Source organism: Odocoileus virginianus, chromosome 4 (genome assembly GCF_023699985.2).
Source record: "Odocoileus virginianus isolate 20LAN1187 ecotype Illinois chromosome 4, Ovbor_1.2, whole genome shotgun sequence".
Classification (NCBI taxonomy): Eukaryota; Metazoa; Chordata; class Mammalia; order Artiodactyla; family Cervidae; genus Odocoileus; species Odocoileus virginianus.
Genome location: NC_069677.1, coordinates 24,859,708 through 24,879,450, shown reverse-complemented (window position 1 = coordinate 24,879,450; position 19,743 = coordinate 24,859,708). Strand labels below are relative to the sequence as shown.

Below are 19,743 nucleotides of genomic sequence, written 5' to 3'. Positions count from 1 at the left end.
ACCCTGGACAAAATACTTAAATTTATGTGCCTCCATTTTCTCAGCCTTAAAAAAAAAAAGAGTACATACTTATCAGCTTTTCAGATGATTGAGTGGAAAAAAAAAAAAAAGATGAGTGTGAAAGATACCTAGAAAAATGCCCAACAAAATTAAAAGCCTTGTGTATTCAGGGTTTTCTGTGTGGGCCCCTAAAGCTCTTCCCCCTAGAGGTTAAAAACTCTCTTGAATTTTGTGACTTTAAACCATTACATTTATTTATAGATTTAACATAGATCTCTGTTTTTCAAGCTTTAGTGTAATAACCTGGAAAACTGGACCCACCTTGATTTTCTAATTAAAAATTAACCATCTAATTGATGGTCTAAGGCTGGCCCCAGGGGTTTATATTTTCAACAAGCCTGCAGACTGATTCTCATCTGGTGATTGGCAGAGAAACACTGCCTTAAATTCTGCCTGACTAGGAGGTATCCTTTTCTGGATAGAGGAGGGAAATGTCTAAAGATCAAAATAAAAAACTTTCCAGACAGAATTCCCAAGATCTAAGAACAGAACCCACAGCTTAGGGAGTACCCTATGTCACATTTCACCTAAAGAAACACATTGAACACCTGGTAGATGCTAGGGAATGTGGCGGACCTTTCTCATTTATTTAATCCTCATGACAACCCTTAGAAATTAGTGAAAAATATTATGAGACTTATTCTTAGAGTTCAGTAAATTTTTTCTGAAAACTGCCAAATAATATGTTAGGCTTTCCAGGCTATATACAGTTGCTGTCCCAACCAGAAAATGTTGATGGCTGCTGTAACAGTATCTTCTGTATGGAGCTACTGGGAAAATAAACTGAGATAATCCTTATAAAGTACTTAGCGTGGGACCCAGTGTTCAAAAACTGTTAGCTATCATTATTATTATTGAAAATGGGAGTCAGAGAGGCACTTTCTCTGGGAATTCTCAGAGAAAGAGGACCTTCCCTGAAGATTTGTGTGTCTAGTCCCTATGGCTAGATTCCACATTGCAGATGAGTTTATGTGGCTGTCCCAGTTTTGCTGTCATTATACTTCTCTGGTTCTCTCTTCTTGCTTGACTCCAAGCTCTGTAGAATCTTCTGATTATATTTTTGTCTTAAGTTTATATTTCCTATAGAGACACAAGGGACTGACCAGAGGATTGACTGTCCAGACCCCGTGATGGCTATTTTTCCTGTTATAAATTAGTGAATTGGTATTCTGGTTTATACTTCAGTCACTTGGTGTTGGAGATAGCATCCACATAGCTCTGGGCTCCCATATGATGCATTCTTGGATCTTGGATCCAGAACTCTGCTTCCCTGAGGCCCCACCTAGGGAAACAGTGGCTGTTCCAAGCCTCATCTTAGTTGTTAGTCCCAAGTCACTGCTTTGTAGGCATAAAGTGGCTCTGTGGTCAAGTTTTATTTTCCCTCCATCTTTAATAAAGTTGTCTTGGAAGATGCCATTCCTGTACCAAAGGGGACAGCAGAAGGAAATTTGGATCTGTCCACAGTTTGACAGAGCACTGCAGGCATATGGGGTCAGGTGTTGGGTGATGAAGGCATTATGGGTCAGAGAACCTAGTGGGATTTCAACCTGAACTGAGTTAGGGTCTCCTACTCAGTCACCCTCACCTCCTGTCCCAGAGTCTGTTGTGGTTCCAGTGTTGGGAGGCACACATTGGGTTTTCCCAGGCAAGACAGTACTCTTCCTGAGTCCCAGAGTCTGAGGAACACAAGAAGGGCAGCTGAGGACCAGTCAGCAGTCTCTGGCATCTGTCCAGGTGCCAAGCTCTGCCTGCTAGATTAGGGCTATCCCAGCAGCTTATTTTGTGATCCTCTTAGGGAGGCAAATGGGGATTAAAGGCAATCTAATCCCAAGATCTGGGGATCCCCATGTGAGGCCACCAAGAACTGTCATCCAGGCCTGTTCTTGGCTGATACTGACCACAAGAGGGCCTGGAAGAGGCCAATAGATCTTTGAGGAAAGCCACGCCCATTGGGCAGTAGGTCCACATCTACTCCTCTAACCTTCACCCTCCCTCCACCCCTTTGGGACTGCTTCCCAGAAACTTCCCACCAGAGTGTTATGATTCTTCAAGACTTGACTGGTTGTCAGTTCACCTGAGCCTATTAGCCCACCCACCTAAGGTGGGGACAGGGACTCTCCCATGTGCTTCTGCAGCCTGTCCGTCTTGAAACACTCATCACATTACGTGGCAGTTGCCTGATTACACATCTGCTGCTCTCACCAGAGCATCAGTTCCTTGATGACAGGGACTCTGTTCATCAAGAGAACAACAATATGTGGTGCTCAAGTGTACATGAGGGTATTATTGGGTTGACCAAAAAGTTCGTTTGGGTTTTCCTGTAAGATGTTACAGAAAAACCTGAACAAACTTTCTGGCCAGTCTAATACAAGGAGTCATCTCCACTGTGTGTCCCCACTTAGTTTCCCCTTCTACTTGTTAATTCTGCCTTGGAAACCCAAGTAAGATAAAAACCCCTAACATGAAGTCTTCCCATGGTTGATGTCATCAGAGGAGAGATTAGGAATTAGGATAATACTAGTATTATCCTATTAATAATACTACATGCCAGTATTATCCCCAGGGCTTCCCTGGTAGTTCAGTTGGGAAAAAATCCACCTGCAATGCAGGAGACCCTGGTTCGATTCCTGGGTCGGGAAGATCCACTGGAGAAGGGATAGGCTACCCACTCCAGTATTTTTGGGCTTCCCTTGTGGCTCAGCTGGTAAAGAATCTGCCTGCAATGCAGGAGACCTGTGTTTGATCCCTGGGTTGGGAAGATCCCCTGGAGAAGGTAAAGGTTACCTACTCCAGTATTCTGGCCTGGAGAATTCCATGGACTGTATAGGCCATGGGGTCGCTAAGTGTTGGACACGACTGAGCGACTTTTATATTATAATATTATCCCCATTCTGAGTCTGAGAAAACTGAGGTTGAGAGTTGAATGACTTACCTGTAAGTCTGTAAGACTAGGGATAGCAGACTATTCCTAGTCTGCTGTAAGATTAGGGATAGCAGAACCCAAATCCTTGAACTTTTAAGTTCAGAGCTCCTACTCTTTGGGTGTTTTAGTTGTTAAATTTAGTGCATCACATCCTGTGTGTAGTGTAGGTATTGTTGTCTTCATTTTTCTGGCGAGGAAATCCAAGTTCCTAGTATGTAAAAAACTTGCCTTAGTCCCCACAGCCAGGAATGGTAGAGCCAGGACATGTGCCAGATATGTATGACTCCGGGGCTCATGCTCTTGTACCACGCTGCTTCTCCCTCAGTACAGGAGGCTTTGGGTTTCGAGAAAACAGGCCAAGAGTGGGTGGATAATTGTGGAGGTGAGAACCAAAACTAACCTAGACCTTTTGTCACCCACCCCTTCTCTCTCCAGGCTGTGGAAACAGTGCCCTGAGCTATGAGCTATTCCTTGGGGGCTTCCCTGATGTGACCAGTGTAGACTACTCATCAGTAGTGGTGGCTGCCATGAGGGCTCGGTATGCCCACGTGCCCACGCTGCGATGGGAGACCATGGACGTGCGGGCACTGGGCTTCACTAGTGGCTCCTTCGACGTGGTGCTTGAGAAGGGCACACTGGATGCCCTGTTGACTGGTGAACAGGATCCCTGGACCGTGTCCTCTGACGGTGTCCACACTGTGGACCAGGTGCTAAATGAGGTGAGGGAGCAACAAGGGAAAGGGCTGATCAAGAACTGGGGAGGGTTTCCCTGGTAGTCCAGTGGTTAAAATTCCTCACTTCCACTGAAGGGGGCACAAGTTTGATCCCTGGTTGGGGAACTAAGATCCCACAGGCCACAAGGCCAAAAATAAATAAATATATATATTTTTAAAGAGCTGGGGATGAAGGGTTAAGGTTTTAGGAGACTTGAAGAACTTAGAAGCCAGAAGGAGGCATGGTTTGGAGCAAGTAGTGGGTCACCTTCAGGACTCTGGTTACCTGAAGGAAAAGGATATTAAGCTGGGTCAAGATTATAGGGGGCTGGAGTGGCCAGGCTCCCAGAGGTTGAGGACTGGATACTGAGTTGCCACAGAGATGAGGCAGTGGCCAGATCCCAGATAGGGAATGTCAACAGTTGACAGGAATGCAGTGCCCCCTGCATCTGACATCATTTCCTTGCTTCTACATATCTAAGATGTAGCCTGATCCCCGTGGAACAGCCAGAGGCAGAGAGGGAGCCTCACTCTTTTGCCATGGAAAGCCCTGAGCTACTGGATGTAGGGTAGAACCTGAGGTTTCACTGGGAGGGCATCTGGTGCAATACTGACCTTTGAGAACCTGGAGGTGGGCTTCTCACCAATGGCTTCTCTATCTGCTTTGCAGGTGAGCCGAGTGCTGGTCCCTACGGGCCGGTTCATCTCATTGACCTCTGCTGCCCCCCATTTTCGGACAAGGCACTATGCTCAAGCTCATTATGGCTGGTCCTTGAGGCATGCAACCTATGGCAGTGGTTTCCACTTTCATTTCTACCTCATGCAGAAAGGCAAAGAGCTCACTGTGGCCCAGCTGGCCCTTGGGGCGCAGATCCTGTCACCCCCTAGACCTCCCACCCCACCCCGCTTCCTCCAGGACTCAGATCATGAGGACTTCCTCAGTGCCATTCAGCTGTGAGGCCAGAAGCATGGTCTATCAGCCTCCCTTTCTGCTCCAGGCTCAAGTATTTGGTATTCCTGACTCAGAGTGGTCAAGTCCAAGGTGCTCACACCTCAGGGGCCTCATGCCTAAGACAGAGCTGATGGAAGCAACCCCACATGAAAAAAATACAGGTTCAGACCTCTCTTGGATTCCCCAAATGCTTCCCCCACCACACTGAACCACCAGTGATTCATGTCCAGCACAACCCTTCTGCATGCCAGCCAGACTTGGACACTTACATCCCTAGGGCCTATTACTGACCCCCATCCAACCTAGATTAACTGACAGAAGGCTGCAGACTTTGAATCTAGATTGCTTTTGACCCCAGCTCCAGCCCCAACTCTGGTGACCTATCCTGCTTAGGTTGTATTCTTTACCCAAGGAGACCACACTATTATGGTGTTTCCAGGCCAGACTGACCTGCCTATGTTTACTTGGCAACCCTTCTCTGCCAGTAACATGCACCGGAGATTCCCAAGCACCTTATTCCCTCCCTAAAAAGAAGTGGAGCCATTTGGGGCTGACTTCTTAGCAAACCAAAGCAGCAGCTACACACACACACACACAGGGAGGTCTGTGTTTATTCACACACTCCTGGTACAGTGAGGATGGAGGACATTTACAAAGGACACCCCCAGGGGTTGAGAACATCTCCAGGGCCACAGGTGTCATCCAAAGATGCAGTGCAGCCCCGGTTTGGAATCCCAGGGGCAGGACACAAAGGTCCAAGGTAAAATCAGACCTGGGCCCTTGGAAAGTGTTACCTTGAGGGGAGGAGGTCTGCCAGAGAGCCGCCTGGAATCAGGCATGGGCAGACTGGTCATGTGGTTGGTTACCATGTTGGGGGCTTGTCCCATCCCAGCCTCAACACCCATCCTTTCTGCCAGGCGCAGAAGAGCGTGGCCGAGACCGTGGCGGGCAGGGCATGAACCATGAGGGGAATTAGTAAACAAAGAGTCGGATATAAAAATACAAATGTGCTGAGGAAGTCCCTTAGAAAGAGGCTGAGGCTGGGGTCACGCCAGACTGGGGTGGGGGTGAGGAGCGGCTGGGCTCAGAGGGGTGGGAAGCTCATGCAAATACGCAGCCAAACATCCCTGGCCGCGCGCGAGGTCCGACACCGGCAGGCAGTCGGTTTGCAGACCACACCTGCCGGAGAGGGGCGGGGCAGGGGAGCCGTGCGGGAGGGGACGGGCCGGGGGTTGAGGGCCGCGGGTCTCTGTCCGTTCCGGTGTGCGGGGTGGGGCTGCGGCCCGAGGTTCTAAAGTGCAAGAGCGCGGCGGCGGGCTCCGGGCCGGTCCGCGCCGCCGCTACCGCCGCCGCCGTGGTGCTGAAGCGGACAGCTCCGGAGTGCCTGGCGGCGGCGACGGCAGCGACTGCAACCCGAAGGCGGCGCGGCCCTGCAGTCCCCGCCCGCGGGCGCCTGGGCCGGGGCGGGGGGCGACGGCAGCCGCATCGCCGGCCCGCGCTCCTGGCCGCCGCGGGGCTGGGCCCGGAGCCCGCCGCCTGAGCCGGCGCGTCTACACTCCGGACGGCGGCTTCTCCCCCATCCCCTTCAGCACGTCGTCTATCCGGTCATCCTCGATCACCACTGCGCAGGGAGAAAGCGCGTCAGCCGCGCGGCCTCGGGGGGCAGCGGCGAGAATGGGCCCCGGGTCCTCGCGCCCCATTCAGCTACTGCCCGTGGCTCAGAGACGCCCCTGGGACCCCCGTGCTACAGTGCCCTCCCCATCTGCTCTTTCTTGCCGATTCAACCCAAGGCCGACCCCCAGCTCCCATAGACCCGCTCCTCTCCTTGCGGAGGAACGCCCCTCTTCCTAAGACTTAAGCGTTCAACCTTCCAGTCCAAATACTCCCGCCGCCTGAGCTCTCCTACTTCCGAGCTGATGGGAAAGCTTTTGCTGATGGGATCCCCCTCTTCCACCCTGCCTTCAACAGGATCCCCTCCTCAACCCGAATCTCCATCTATTCCAGCCCTCTCCCCAATCTAACCTTGTGGTTTCAACCCCTCTTCCGATCCTGGCACCAACAGAGCCCCTTCCCCATGCAAACAACCAGGACAACCGAACCCCCGCCCCCCTGCCCACTCTCCAATCGGCATCCCTCCCCTCGCGAAGATTCTTTCGTAGCATACACCGACTCAGCGTTTGAAAATCCTGTAGAAGCGGCCAGTCGCCCAACGTCCCCACTTCAGGCAGCCCCGAATGCCCTGGTCGGCCCCTCCCCCTCGCCCGTGTGCCAAGGCTCTACTTCCAGAGGTGGCGAGCATCGAATCCGGGGCACTGCGTTCCCAGGAGAGGAGAAGAGGGGGACACAACACTGCAGCAGGGACCACCCTCTACCCGCCCCCCCGCCCCCCAACCGCGGCTGGCTGCGCTGGTCTGCGGCAAGAGCTGAGGGCGCTTGGCGGGGAACTGCAGTCGGGGGGCGCCCGGGGGAGGATTTCTGGGTCAAGCGGCGACTCCGGGTCCCGGCCGTGTACCTCTCTTGGCTCGGCCGATCTGGCCCAGCTTGGGGGGTCGCTTGGCTTGGTTGCCCGCGAAGAAGGAGTTGGTGTCCTGCAGGCGGCAGCTGAAGGAGAGGTCAGAGCCCTCGGGGTCGGCGCCGAAGCGGCCCATCTTGTCCTCGCTGTAGGGCAGGATCTCGGACATGGCGGGCGCGGGACTGCGGCGGGGCGCGGGCGGCGGGCTAGCTGCCGGACCGGCCCTCGCTCAGCAGGGGAGCCGGCGGAAGGATGAAGTCATGCAGCATCCGGGGCTGCGGAGCCAAGCGGGGCCTCCTCCCCCGCGCCTCCGCCTCCCCGGCCGCTGGGCAGGCGGCGGCGGCGGCGGTGGCGGCGGCGGGGACCTGGCGGGGGCGGTGCGCGGGGGGCGGGGGCGGCGGCGAGAGCGGAATGACGATGAGCGCCCGACTGCCGCAGAGCCGGGCGGGCGGGGCGCGGGGGAGGAGGGGCGGACAGCGGCCAGGGGTGGGAGGCAGGGAGGCGGGCCTGGGGTGCGGGGGGTGGGTGGGGGTGTGTGTGTGTGTGTGCCGGGACCCGAGCGCCTCCAGCTCTCTGCGGAGATACTGGAGCGAAAATGGGAGGGTCCTGCCATTGGCGGGAATGGCGCCTGGGCGAACCGTACCGGCCACAACGGGTGCAGGATCTGGCGGGGAGAGGCGGGACTGGGGGGAAGGCAGGAGCGACCCCGGCATGCGAGGGGCGGGAGGAGAGTCTTGCACACAAGCTCAGAGATGGCTTGCTAGGGGCACTGGGAATTGGGGGGCGGGTCGGGGCCGGAAGCAGGGCCAGCATTCGAAGCGGGGCGGACACCGGAAGCGTGGCGGGGGGAGAGTCGGATACGCCGGGAGGTGTGCGGGAACCCGCAAGACGCGGGAATAGCTCAGGCCAATGGGTGGTGTCCCCACCTTTGGCGCGCTCTCGTGTGGGATTGCTCTTCGGGTCTGAAACAGATCATCGGGAGTCTGTTTCTGTGACCGCCTTCTGTTTCTGTCTGTGCCTATTTATTTGTCAGTCTATCTCGACGTGTCTGTGTCTCTGCCTCGGTGCCCCATTTCTTTTTGCGTCATAGTCTCTGTCTACGTCTCTCTTTTTTAAATTTTAAGCTATACTAGTTTGAGAAAGACCTTTGCTTTACACAGCAGTAAAAATTATGCATTGTACATTGCATGAGTGTGTGACAAACTCTTTGCGACATCATTGACTACTGTAGCCTGCCACGCTCAGTCCTTGTAATTTTTCAGGCAAGAATACTGGAGTGGATTGCCATTTCCTACTCCAGGTGTCTACGTCTATCTCTTTGTCTCTGTTCCTCTGTATCCATGCTTGGGCTCTTGTGTGCCCTGGTGGTACTTGGGGACCTCAGGAGCTGGGAGAGCCGCAGGGCGCGGCGGGCGCTTTGAGCCCGAGTTTCGGCGCCAGCATCAGGGCTGGGGTTGCAGGTCTGCCTTGGTTAGCGCGTGTCGGCCCAGTTACCGAGACTTCTCCAAGGAGAGAGCAGAGATTAGTGCCGAAACTCGGGCTCAAAGCGCGCGCTGCGCGCTGCGGTTCTCCCAACCCCCGGGGACGGCGCTGCGCTTGCAGTGTAGGAGGAATGAATGACGGCGTCGCGGGGGGCGCGCTGGCTGCAGGTGACGCGGGGAAGCCCGGAGCGCCTGAGGACGCGACTCGCGCCGGTGAGTCCGGAGGTAGAAGGGGAGGGATAGAGGGCGTCTCCGCCCTGGGTGCTGGGAATCACGTGACAATTCTCGCCGCACCGACGAGCGTGCACCCTCTTCTCCCTCCTCCTCTGGCCGTCAGCAGCGCCGTCACCTGCTTGCTAGCGCGCTGGGGCTCTGGCGCAATCTCTGGCCTTGGGGGAGGGAGGTGTCGCACATTCGATGACAGTGACGACAGCGCTGATAAGGATAATAATCATCCGAGTAATAATCATTAAGTCCATACTCAAGGCGGAGGGTTCTCTACCGTTCCTGAAGCACATTTCCTCCTTCCCTCTAAATTACGTAGCTGGTGAGGCGCCTAGTGTTGGGTCTCCTTCCTCCAACAATTGTTAGTTCCAGGGACACAAAGGCGAATGCCATCATGGCTGCTCTAGGACGAGGCTGGGGAGTGCCAGAATTGCCTCTGTACAGCCTCACTCAAGACCAAAGACCTGACTGAAATGAAAGTTGCTCAGTCCGTCGTACTATTTGAGACCCCTATAGTCCATAGGATTCTCCAGACCAGAATACTGGAGTGGGTAGATACCTTCTCCAGGGATCTTCCTAACCCAGGGCTCAAATCCAGGCCTCCCGCATTGCAGGCAGATTCTTTACCAGCTGAGCCACCAGGGAAGCCACCTGTACAGCCTCACTCAAGACCAAAGACCAAAGGCCTGTCCCTATCAAACCCTCCTCTGCTGTGTCCTGATCTCTGGGATGAGGGCTGGAGCTGGAGGTGGAAGCCCTGCTGGGTGAGCAGAGTCTCCAGACCTGGAAGGACAGGAGAAGCTGGAGCCCAGGGTTGCTAGGGGAGAGTTCAGAGAATTCCACCCCTACTGGAGGTTGTTCAGCCATGGGTTCCAATCCAAGTTCTACCACTTCCTGCGTGACCTTGAGCAATTAGTTTTTTAATTGACCCCCACAATTTTTAAAAAAATTAGTTCACTGGTACTTGTAACATTTTAGGGAGATATGGAAAATCACACAAAATCTTTCATATATATCCTCCAGTCTTTTTCTCATGTATTTGCATAACATGCATACATACCTCTCTGAGCCTCCATGTTCTAGTGATGATAGAGATGATAGAGCTTACACTAACAGTTTTGGAGAACTTGTCTTAAGGTGAAGTGACTTGTCTCAGGAGATAATGCACTGCCCCTACCAAAAGTGATCAAGGGCGCATCTGGGTCCTTGCCAAGAATAAGCTGAGAGCACTGGGTGGGAAATTGAAACATTCCTGGTTTCTCCTCTCAGAATGAGAGAGAATGGAGGAACAGCAACTTAACTTGGTGTTCATTTGGTTAGCTCCTTCTTAAATAATCTTACTCCTGTAAGACACATGCTGGATTGTGATTAAGGCAAAAGACATAAGTGCAGAATTGTAAAGATACAGTAATACATGATTCAGCTATGTTGTGAAAATTTGGAGCGAGTTCTTTATTTTTTTAAAATAATTTTATTTATTTAGGGCTGCACTGGATCTTTGCTGCTGTACATGGGCTTTCTCTAGTGGTTACTCTCTAGTTCTGTTACATGGACTTTTCATTCTGGTGGCTTCTTTTCTTGCAGAGTACTAACTCTAGGCACAGGGACTTCTTCAGTAGTTGTGGCACTTCTCAGCATGTGGAATCTTCCCAGAGCAGGAATTGAACCCGTGTCCTCTGCATTGGCAGGCGGATTTGTTAATTAATGGGTCACTTGGGAAGTCCAGAGCAAGTTCTTTAAATTACCATCCTCTGCTTAAAGTCTGATGTTCTGCATCCCTGTCCATGAGATGAAGATTCATTTTCACAGCTAAAATGAAGTAAAGTTTGTTTGGATTGTTGTGACAATTTGAATTTCTTTTGAAAGCCCCTCAAAACCTACTAGTGGGATTGAATCCATACGTTCTCAGCAGAATAATGTCTTTTGACAGTTGAGTATGAATGACACTTTTATTCAAGTGGAAACCATAGGCCTGTGTAGTGAGCTGGACAGAGTCTCCCCTAAAACTTCTGTCTACCTGGAACCTCGGAATAGACCTTATTTGAAAATAGGGTCTTTGCAGAAGTTAATTAGTTAAATTAAGCTAAGGTCATACTAGATCAGGGTGCACCCTCACTTGTGTCTTTGTAAGAAGAGGACAAATGCACAAGACATATACACGCTTGGGAAGGCCTTGTGAGGAAGCAGAGATAGGACTGGTGTGGCTGCAAGCCAAGGAACACCTAGCATTGCTAGGAGCCACAAGAAGATGGAAGAGGCAAGGAAGGATTCTTCCTTAGGGCTTACTGAGGGAGCATGGCCCTGCCTAGATTTTGGACTTCTCACCTCCGGAACTGTGAGAGAATAAGTTTCTGTTTTTCTTTTTAGTTTTTCCTTTGTTCTTGGTTTGTTTTCTGGCTGCACCCCAAGGTATTAGTTCCCAGACCAGGGATCGGACTGGTACCTCCTAAAGTGGAAGCACAGTGTCCTAACCATTGGACTGCCAGATAATTATAAGTTAAGTTTGTAAGTTACAAGTTTCTATTTTAAGCCACCCAGTTTCTGGTAGTTTGTTACAGCAGTCCTATAAAATGGATACAATGTTACAAGTATTTTGGGGTCATCCTTTTACATCTCTCATGATCATGTCTCTCCTTCCTTAAGCTCTCTGGGGACCCTTTGCTCTTACTCTGTCCCTCAAAGAAAGCCTATACCACGAAGGTATTTCTGGGATTCTTCTTTTTAGCAGAGGCTGATAAATCACAAAAAAGAATGAAGCAGATCTGTGTGGAATGACATGGTTAGATCTCCAAGACCTGTCAAAATATCACCAAATAACAAGTGTAGAGTGTGATTTCACAAGTGTGAAAAAAGTATACACACATATGTATGCACACACACACACACAGTGTATTTAGATATGTAAATACATGTAAAAGAAAGAAATACATACCAAACTGCTAATAATGGTTATCTCTGAGAATGGTACAGGGATCCTGGCAGAATGAAGTTCATCTTTTATTTATATACTTCTGGAGTATATTACATTTACAATAAAAGGGTTTTAGTGATTTAAAAAAAAAATTTTGAAACCAATCATATAGTCCATTTATCAAACATCACACTCTGACCTGAGACAAATCAGTTGACTTAAAAAGAGATTAGTGGTTAAGAGCATGGAGTTTAGATTCAAAGCAAGAATCTTCCTTCTCCTTGATGTGTGACTTTTTAGGTATGTTATTAAGTGTCTCCCATCTGGACAGTGATATTGGTAGACTCTATCTTACTGAGTCATCATGAGTATTGAATAAGTTAACATTCAAAAAGTGCTTTGGTAGTGCTAGATAATAGAATTGTTAGGTCTTATGCAGGAAAGCATAAAGAAGTTAAAAGTAACCTCATCATTAGATATATTGATTAACATTTTGTTGCATGTCCTTTCAATCTTTTTCTTAACCTATGCTTTTATACTTTTTTGTTTAACAAAAATGAGATTTTAGATTTATTTTTCTCTCCCACTTAACTCTATTTGGAGACCATTTCCTGATAATATTAACTCTTTTCCATCATTTGTAAATGATGGAATGTTTGGATGTCTGTATGGATGTTTGATTTATCAAGACCTCTACCCTTGGACATTGAATCCCCTCCCATTTTTTGTGTGTGTTAATATAGATGGTGCTGAGATGAACATATGGTATAGGAGCAAAATGGCCCAAATACTTTGTAGCTCTTCCAATCAAGAAGTAGACTCTTTTTCCATCCCTAAATCTGCGCTCGATCATCTGACTTGCTTTTCTCAGTAGGGACCTTAGCAAATTTGATGCCCGTAGAGGCTTGAAGTGTTTATGTACTGGGGCTTGCCCGTTTTTGGTTGCTAGGAATCCTGATACCACCATATGAAAAATCCTGGGCTAGCCTCCTGGTGACGGAGAGACCACACAGAGACTGGGCCCAGTCATCTCAGCTGAGGCCCAAACATGTAAATGAAATCATTCAGCTAGACCATTCAGCTCCTGGTGAGCTGACCCAGATCTGAAGAACCACCCAATCAACCTACTGAACATGAAAAGTAATAAATATTTGCTATTTTAATCCATCAAGTTTGGACAGTCTGTTATTCATTCAAAGCTAACTGATACAAACGTGCTGTAGATAATCATGCTGTAGATAACATGCTTATTTCCTAGGACAATTTCCTAGAATTCGACTTTCTAAGTCAAAAATTATGTACACGTACCTGTTGATTCATATTGCCAAAAAGACTATCAGTTTATAAGCCACCAGCAATATATGAAAATGCTCACTTTCCCCATCTTTGTTAACATTGGATACTAATGTATGTTGTTATCTTCATGACTATACGGTTCTTATAAGTTAACACATAAAACATTTTCCATTCTCTCTCAATTCACAATCAATTTAGAGAAAAACTGACCTCATAAAATTAAACTTATAGGAAAATAAGAGCAGAAAATAGAAAAATAATAGAATGAGAGAATAAAAGAGTCAAAGATAAACACAGAGGAAATAAAATAGAGTTATATAAAATAGAGGAATCTCTAAGCCTATCATACATAGGATACTTAATATGTAGTTAGGAATATTTGTGAACCTGACAAACTATCTGGGTTATGAAAGAGGCATGGAAAGGAAATATCCATTTAGGCCAAACCTAGTGAAACTGGAAATACTCTCTATAGAGGTACCAGCCTCTTTCTTATGTGGTTGCATTTAATTCTCACAGCAATGCACTGAGTAGAAATGATCCCACCTTGATGAAGAAGAATGAAAGTTCAGAGCTTTCAAATAAAGATTACATACCTGATAAGGAATGGAGCCCAGATTTGAATCCAGATCTGTTTGACTTGAAAACTATGTGCTTCCCCTTATTCTTCCAGAGAAAATGTGGCAGAAGACTAGCAACTAATGTTGGAAGTATGTACTCCTTTTGATTCATATCGCCAAATTGCTTTCCAGAGACAAGTCAGATTGCCTGGGTTTGAATTTGAATTCCAGCTCTACTACTCACTAGCTCTGTATCTCATCCTCTCTATGCCTCAGTTTCCTCACCTGCAAAATGGCTTCATAAGTGCCATGAGGATAAATGAGTGTGTTGATGTAAAATACCTGGAACAGTGGCTGGTCATAGTACAGTGCTATATAAGCTTGCTACTTACAGCATGGTATTACAACAGCCATGGGACTATTTCTACGAGTCTGTTGCTGGAAAGTCCTTATAAAAAAGTTTGCTTGTACTCACATAGCCATGTCATGGTGTGATTTTCCATATGACAGGACTGACCCTGTGGCCGTGTTTCCCTCCATCCAGGCTTGGGGAAAGTGGGAAAGAGGTCAGCAATGTGATGCCACATTGTCATTTCATTGACATGATCTCCAGAGACTTGTCCCATGTGGACAGGAGAAAGTTGTGCTGCTGCAGACCACAGTGCGGCTGGATGAGAAAGTTCCTTGCTCAGGGAACCCTTGATTAACCTAGAACCCATGTTCCATTTGGGAAACAGAACAGCCTTCCTCCAGCCATACAATTCTCATTTCCACCTATAGAATTTTAATAATAACTACACCAACAATAATAATAGTAGTGAGAGTACCTTTTATGTGCCAGAAATTGTCCTAAAAATTTTACAAGTATTGTTTCATTTAATTCTCACCACCATCCTTCGAAATAGGTACTATTCTTTTTTCCATTTTACCAGAGAGGAAATTGAGCCTGGATCCAGGATCTTTCATCCTATGATACTATTATTTGAGAACATGCAGTTTTGGGGTGAAAAATGCCAAAAGAAAGAAATCCAGAAGTTTCTCAGTCATACATCATCTACCCTTCCTCAGCCACAAGAGCATTCCATGTTAGAGATGCTTACAGCAAGATGTTTGAGGACTGAGGTTAGAGTCAAGACACGGGTGTGGATTTGCTGCCATTCCAAGCCTTCTCAGGTCAAATAGTGAGAGGTGGCATGAGGATGAGGCACTTTTTAAAAATTTGTGTGTTTTTTTTTTTAAAAACAACCAGACACTCTTCAGTGAAGCAGACTGCAACACCACCAGGCCTGATTAAGGAATGACAATATGGAAGGCAGATGGCAGATGCATAGACGCCACACTATTGCCTTTCAGTTAAATATTGCTTGGTGTTTTTTTTTTTTCTTGTAAACCTCCCAAATAAAGTGGCTTGCTTTTCTCAAGTTAGAAGTGTTAGCTCGTCTTTTCTTTAAATATCTGTGCATGGCTGTTTTTTTCCCTGCCGATTTGTCACCATCTGTAACCCTCCCTTTGTGAGATGATCTGATGACAACAATTATCTTGGAGAGTAAAAGTGCAGCCTTGAAGCAATGTGTAAGGGGGGACTCAGAATGTGGGCAGTGTGTGTATGCTGCCCAAGCACTGTGTGTGTGTGTGTGTGTGTGTGTGTTGAATGTGTGTCCAGAACCTCAGGGTAGAACACATGTCTCTGGGTGCCTGGTGAGTGTATACCTTTTGTGTGAAGATGCAGTCTGTGAGTGATGTGTGTGTGTGTGTTTGTGGACCGTGTGTTGGGCTGAGTGCCTGCCTGTGTACTTTGGGTCTATGTGCTCCCTGTAGAGATATGGTGCTGACACCCTGAATGTGGGTCACCTCAGGCATGCTGCTCTGTGTGTGTTGGCTGAAGAGGGGCAGTGCGGACAGCTGGGGGAAGACGTTCCCCTGAGAGCGTAATTTCTCAAAGGTGTTTGAAGGGGATTGGGGAGGGCCTGCAATTTCGGGGATTGGGCAGGGTTTTGGGTCTGGGTCAAAGAAATGTAAATTACGGGAGGCTTGCAAGAGGGTGTTGCTGGGATGGGGTGCTGACCGCAAAGCGGGGAGGGGGACTCGGAGTTTCTGGAGGGCGGGTGGCTCCGGCTGGATGCAGCTCTGTGGGGCGGGCCGCGGGCACCGGGAACCAGGACCGGGCGCGGGGCGGATGGCGGGGTGCGGCCGGCGCGCGCCTCCCCTCCCCCACCCTACCCGTAGCGCCGCGCCGCGGGGGGAGGGGGGCGGCGGCAGGCGGGGGCGGCGGCGATGCCGGGCGGCGTCGGCGGGGCCCGGCCAGCGGCCGAGGCCACGGCCTGGGCGAGGGCCAGCCTCCGGGAGCCCTAAGGTGCCGCCGGCCCCGACTCCACCATGAGCGTCGCGCTGCAGGAGCTGGGCGGCGGCGGCAACGTGAGTGCGGGCCCCAGGCTCCCCAGGAGAGGACGGGGGGTGGGAGGAGCGGAGGGGCCCGCGGCGTTGGGAAGCGGGTCCGGCTCGCGGACTAACTTGACGGGCGGGGGGTCGGAGGGACCCAGGCCGGCTGGAAGGAAGGGGCCCCGTACTTGAGGCAGGAGGGGCCCGGCCGGGCGAGGGGCGCCGGGGCAGGGTTGTGGGCGCGCAGCCCTCTCTGCCTGACCTGGGTCGGCGCCCCGACTGTCTGGCAGATGGTGGAATACAAACGCGCCACGCTGCGGGATGAAGACGCTCCCGAGACCCCCGTAGAGGGCGGGGCCTCCCCGGACGCCGTGGAGGTGGGCAAGGGGGTCCTCCCTGTCTCACCAGGCCCCCCAGCTCTGGCATGACGCCCGGCACACCCAGGAGCTCTCTGGGTTGCCCTGAAGGGTCACCTGCCCCCACCTCAGCTCCACCTCTGGCCTCTGCGCTAGGACTATGGTGAGGCGACTCTAAGCCATGACGTTGCACAAAACAGGCTCAGGGCTCAACTCAGCCTGCCTCGTTGCCCCTATGCCCCAAGTTAACCCTGTTAGCAGTCTTTGCTCCATGGCTCTGGAAACTGCTTGGGCCTTCACCCTCCGGGAGGACTTCTGTGATCGATTGCCCACCTGAAGCTTGCTAGCTCCAGGTCCTCCTCTGTTCCCCAGGTGGGATTCCGGAAGAGGACCAGACGCCTCTTGGGGTTGCACACGCAGCTGGAGCTGGTCTTGGCAGGTGTCTCTCTACTGCTGGCTGCCCTGCTTCTGGGTTGCTTCGTGGCCCTGGGGGTCCAGTACCACAGAGGTAGGTACTCCCACACCTGTCACGAGCCCTCCTAGCTGTGGGGACTCTGGAGGCTGATGGGGGGGAGACTTCTGCCAGCTGTCCTCTGTCCTCCCAACCTCCCTGTTATGGCCCCTTGCAAAGCATTTGCCTCTCGCAGACCAACTGACTGTCCCCTACCCTCCCCACACCCCACCCCTCATGTCCCCTGCCACAGACCCATCCCACAGCACTTGCCTCACAGAGGCCTGCATTCGAGTGGCTGGAAAAATCCTGGAGTCCCTGGACCGAGGAGTGAGCCCCTGTGAGGACTTCTACCAGTTCTCCTGTGGAGGTTGGATTCGCAGAAATCCTCTGCCTGATGGGCGTTCTCGCTGGAACACCTTCAACAGTCTCTGGGACCAGAATCAAGCCATCCTGAAGCACCTGCTTGGTGAGTGGGCCCACCAGGACAATGTTGTATCACGTACGTGCCTTGTGCCAGCACAGGGCTCGGCACTTAGTAGGTACTCAATAAATGTCCAGGAGTGAATATGGGGATGACTGCCAGCCCTCCTGGGATAGGGGATGCAGACACTGGGGGCTCCTGAAGAGTGGAGATGGGTTGAGGGAGCGGATCTCTGAGGACAGTGAAGGAACTCCTCTCTAAGCACTGGAGCACCGCTGAGGGGTAGTAGACACCAGGGAATCTGTTGGGCTTAGAGATCTTTGAGTCTCCCTGGACAGGGGAGCGGAAGCTCTGCTTTGCTGTGGTTGACAGTCCTCCCACGTCTACACTAGGAGCAGTGCCCCCTTGAGAAGTCAAGGAGAGGGATCAAGCAAGGGTCCGGACCCCCTGTCAGCAGTCAGCATGGTTGCTACCCGGACCTGTGTTCTCTCTGACAGAAAATGCCACCTTCAACTCCAGCAGTGAAGCCGAACGGAAGACGCAGCGCTTCTACCTCTCCTGCTTACAGGTGGAACGCATCGAGGAGCTGGGTGCCCAGCCGCTGCGGGACCTCATTGACAAGGTAGGCTCCTGGGATAGGCTGTGGGCGGGGGGGCAAGACAGGCCTTGGGAGAGGACGTGGCCCCAGAGAGCTTCGGGGCTCTTGTGCCAGAGGCGCCACCATGGTCTCCACTCAGATTGGTGGCTGGAACGTTACGGGGCCCTGGGACCGGGACAACTTCATGGAGGTGCTGAAGGCAGTAGCAGGGACGTATAGGGCCACCCCCTTCTTCACTGTGTACGTCAGTGCGGACTCTAAGAGTTCCAACAGCAATGTTATCCAGGTACTGGGCTGGGGAAGGGTGGGGAGGGACTTATGGACTATTTGCTGAGGCCACACTCCCTTCCCCTGTGATGGGCTGGCTGGGGTGGCCTCCCTGCACAAGAGTCCAGATTTCAGGGAGAGGGCTCACTGCTTATCTTGCTATTGCAGGTGGACCAGTCTGGGCTCTTTCTACCCTCTCGAGATTACTACCTAAACAGGACCGCCAATGAGAAAGTAAGGAGGATTCTCAGAATATCCACCCGACACCCCTGTTGAGCTGGGCTGATCCCTGTTTACTTTTCCCTTTGCTCAGGGTCAGAGTGGGAAAGGTGAACCTATCCTGTCTCTGAGCCAACCCTGCTTCCTTCTTCTTCTTTTTTTTTTTTCTTTTCTTTTATTTATTTTTGGCTCCACTGTGTGGGCATGCAAGATCTTAGTTCCCCAACCAGGGACTGAACTTGTGCCCACTCCCCTCAATACCCCGACTCCCCCAACACCCCCACCCCACCCTGTGCAGTGGAAGTTCAGAGTCTTGACAACTGGACTGCTAGGGAAGTCCCCCCTTCCTTCTTCTTTCTTTCTTCATTCTCTCTTCCCTGCATTCTTCCCTCCCTCCTTTCTACTCTTTTCTTCCTCCCTTGTTCTTCCCTTCTTTCATTCCTTCCTTCGTTTCTCTTGCTCTTCTAGGAAAACACTTATAGGCACCCATTTTGAGATGTACATTTCAAAGCCTCTGTCACAAGATGCTTTCAGTGCAGATGGGTTCATGGGCCTAGATAGCTGAGAGCAGGGCTCACAAGAGGGGCCTCTAGGGCTCAGGCGAGATCCAGCAGCTGGAAAAGTTTTCCTAAGGAGGTTGCATTTGAGCCAGGCCCTGCAGAATATCTGGGGCTGGGTGAGGGCATGCTGAGTTTAAACAAAAGTGTTAAAGAAGGAAAAGCTAAGGTGTGTTTGGACCACAGGAAGGGGTCCAGTTTGGCAAAGTGTAGAGCTTAAAGCAGATGAGAGGGTGGAAAGGTGGGTAGGGACTAGTTATTGAAGGGACCTGCAGTGCCACATTGAGTTTACTGTATAGGCCCCAGAGAGCTATTGCATGCTCTGGGGCAGGCTGGGACTGCCCCAGTGAGCAGTGCTTTGGGAAGGCAGTTTGACTGGGTGTGAAAAGTAGATGCAAGAGAGGGAGCCTGGAGATCAGTTACTCAAAAGTGTCTGCAGTACTCCAGGCTCTGAGTCTCTGAGGACCCAAATGGAGGAAGTGGCAGAGGGATGATCAGGAAGGGGAGGATGCAAGAGACGTGTGTGTGCTAAGTGGCTTCAGTCATGTCTGACTCTTTGTGACCCCATAGACTGTAGCCCACCAGGCTCCTCTGTTCATGAGATTCTCCAGGCAAGAATACTGGAGTGGGTAGCCATTTCCTTCTCTAGGGGATCTTTCCAACCAAGGGATCGAACCCTTAGTCTCCTGCATTGACAGGCAGGTTCTTTACCACTAGCGCCACCTGGGAAGCCCTACAAGAGACGTAATTAAGTCCAAATCATGAATTGTTAATGCCTGGATGTTAGAAGAGAGGAGATGAAGGAGGAAGAGATAAAGATAGTTGAGGCTGTGTGCCAGAATGATGGTGAGATGGAGTG

At 50.9% G+C, this 19,743-nt stretch overlaps 2 protein-coding genes across 10 annotated transcripts in view; one reads left to right on the top strand and one right to left on the bottom strand.

Annotated features, from left to right (window-relative positions):
* The window catches only part of ECE2 (endothelin converting enzyme 2), a 36,868-nt gene that overhangs the window by 1,880 nt on the left and 15,245 nt on the right, over window positions 1-19,743 (top strand). Inside the window, exons 1-8 of one of the 9 annotated variants that reach the window (XM_070466301.1) lie at window positions 15,386-15,575; window positions 16,028-16,048; window positions 16,303-16,389; window positions 16,741-16,876; window positions 17,073-17,288; window positions 17,741-17,865; window positions 17,981-18,127; window positions 18,277-18,342. In XM_070466301.1, coding sequence (XP_070322402.1) covers window positions 16,303-16,389; window positions 16,741-16,876; window positions 17,073-17,288; window positions 17,741-17,865; window positions 17,981-18,127; window positions 18,277-18,342 — 777 coding nt within the window. In that variant the 5' untranslated portion in view covers window positions 15,386-15,575; window positions 16,028-16,048. Of the gene's footprint in view, window positions 1-3,418; window positions 3,703-4,366; window positions 4,821-8,743; window positions 8,855-15,385; window positions 15,576-15,798; window positions 16,049-16,302; window positions 16,390-16,513; window positions 16,532-16,740; window positions 16,877-17,072; window positions 17,289-17,740; window positions 17,866-17,980; window positions 18,128-18,276; window positions 18,343-19,743 lie in introns of those variants that run through there. The other 8 variants (XM_020879966.2, XM_020879961.2, XM_020879963.2 and 5 more) reach the window with 8 other exon arrangements.
* On the bottom strand, window positions 5,242-7,616 carry CAMK2N2 (calcium/calmodulin dependent protein kinase II inhibitor 2). The gene is made up of 2 exons (XM_070466306.1): window positions 7,161-7,616; window positions 5,242-6,269 (listed from the first exon to the last, which is right to left on the bottom strand). The coding sequence occupies exons 1-2, from the start codon at window positions 7,327-7,329 to the stop codon at window positions 6,199-6,201; spliced, it is 240 nt and encodes a 79-aa protein (XP_070322407.1). The 5' UTR covers window positions 7,330-7,616; the 3' UTR covers window positions 5,242-6,198.

Excerpts from the sequence above, each read along its gene's own strand:
- CAMK2N2 (XM_070466306.1), bottom strand. The coding sequence starts at position 7,329 with ATGTCCGAGATCCTGCCCTACAGCGAGGACAAGATGGGCCGCTTCGGC. Across the intron at positions 6,270-7,160 it reads GATCGGCCGAGCCAAGAGAG|TGGTGATCGAGGATGACCGG; the intron begins GTACACGGCCGG and ends CTCCCTGCGCAG.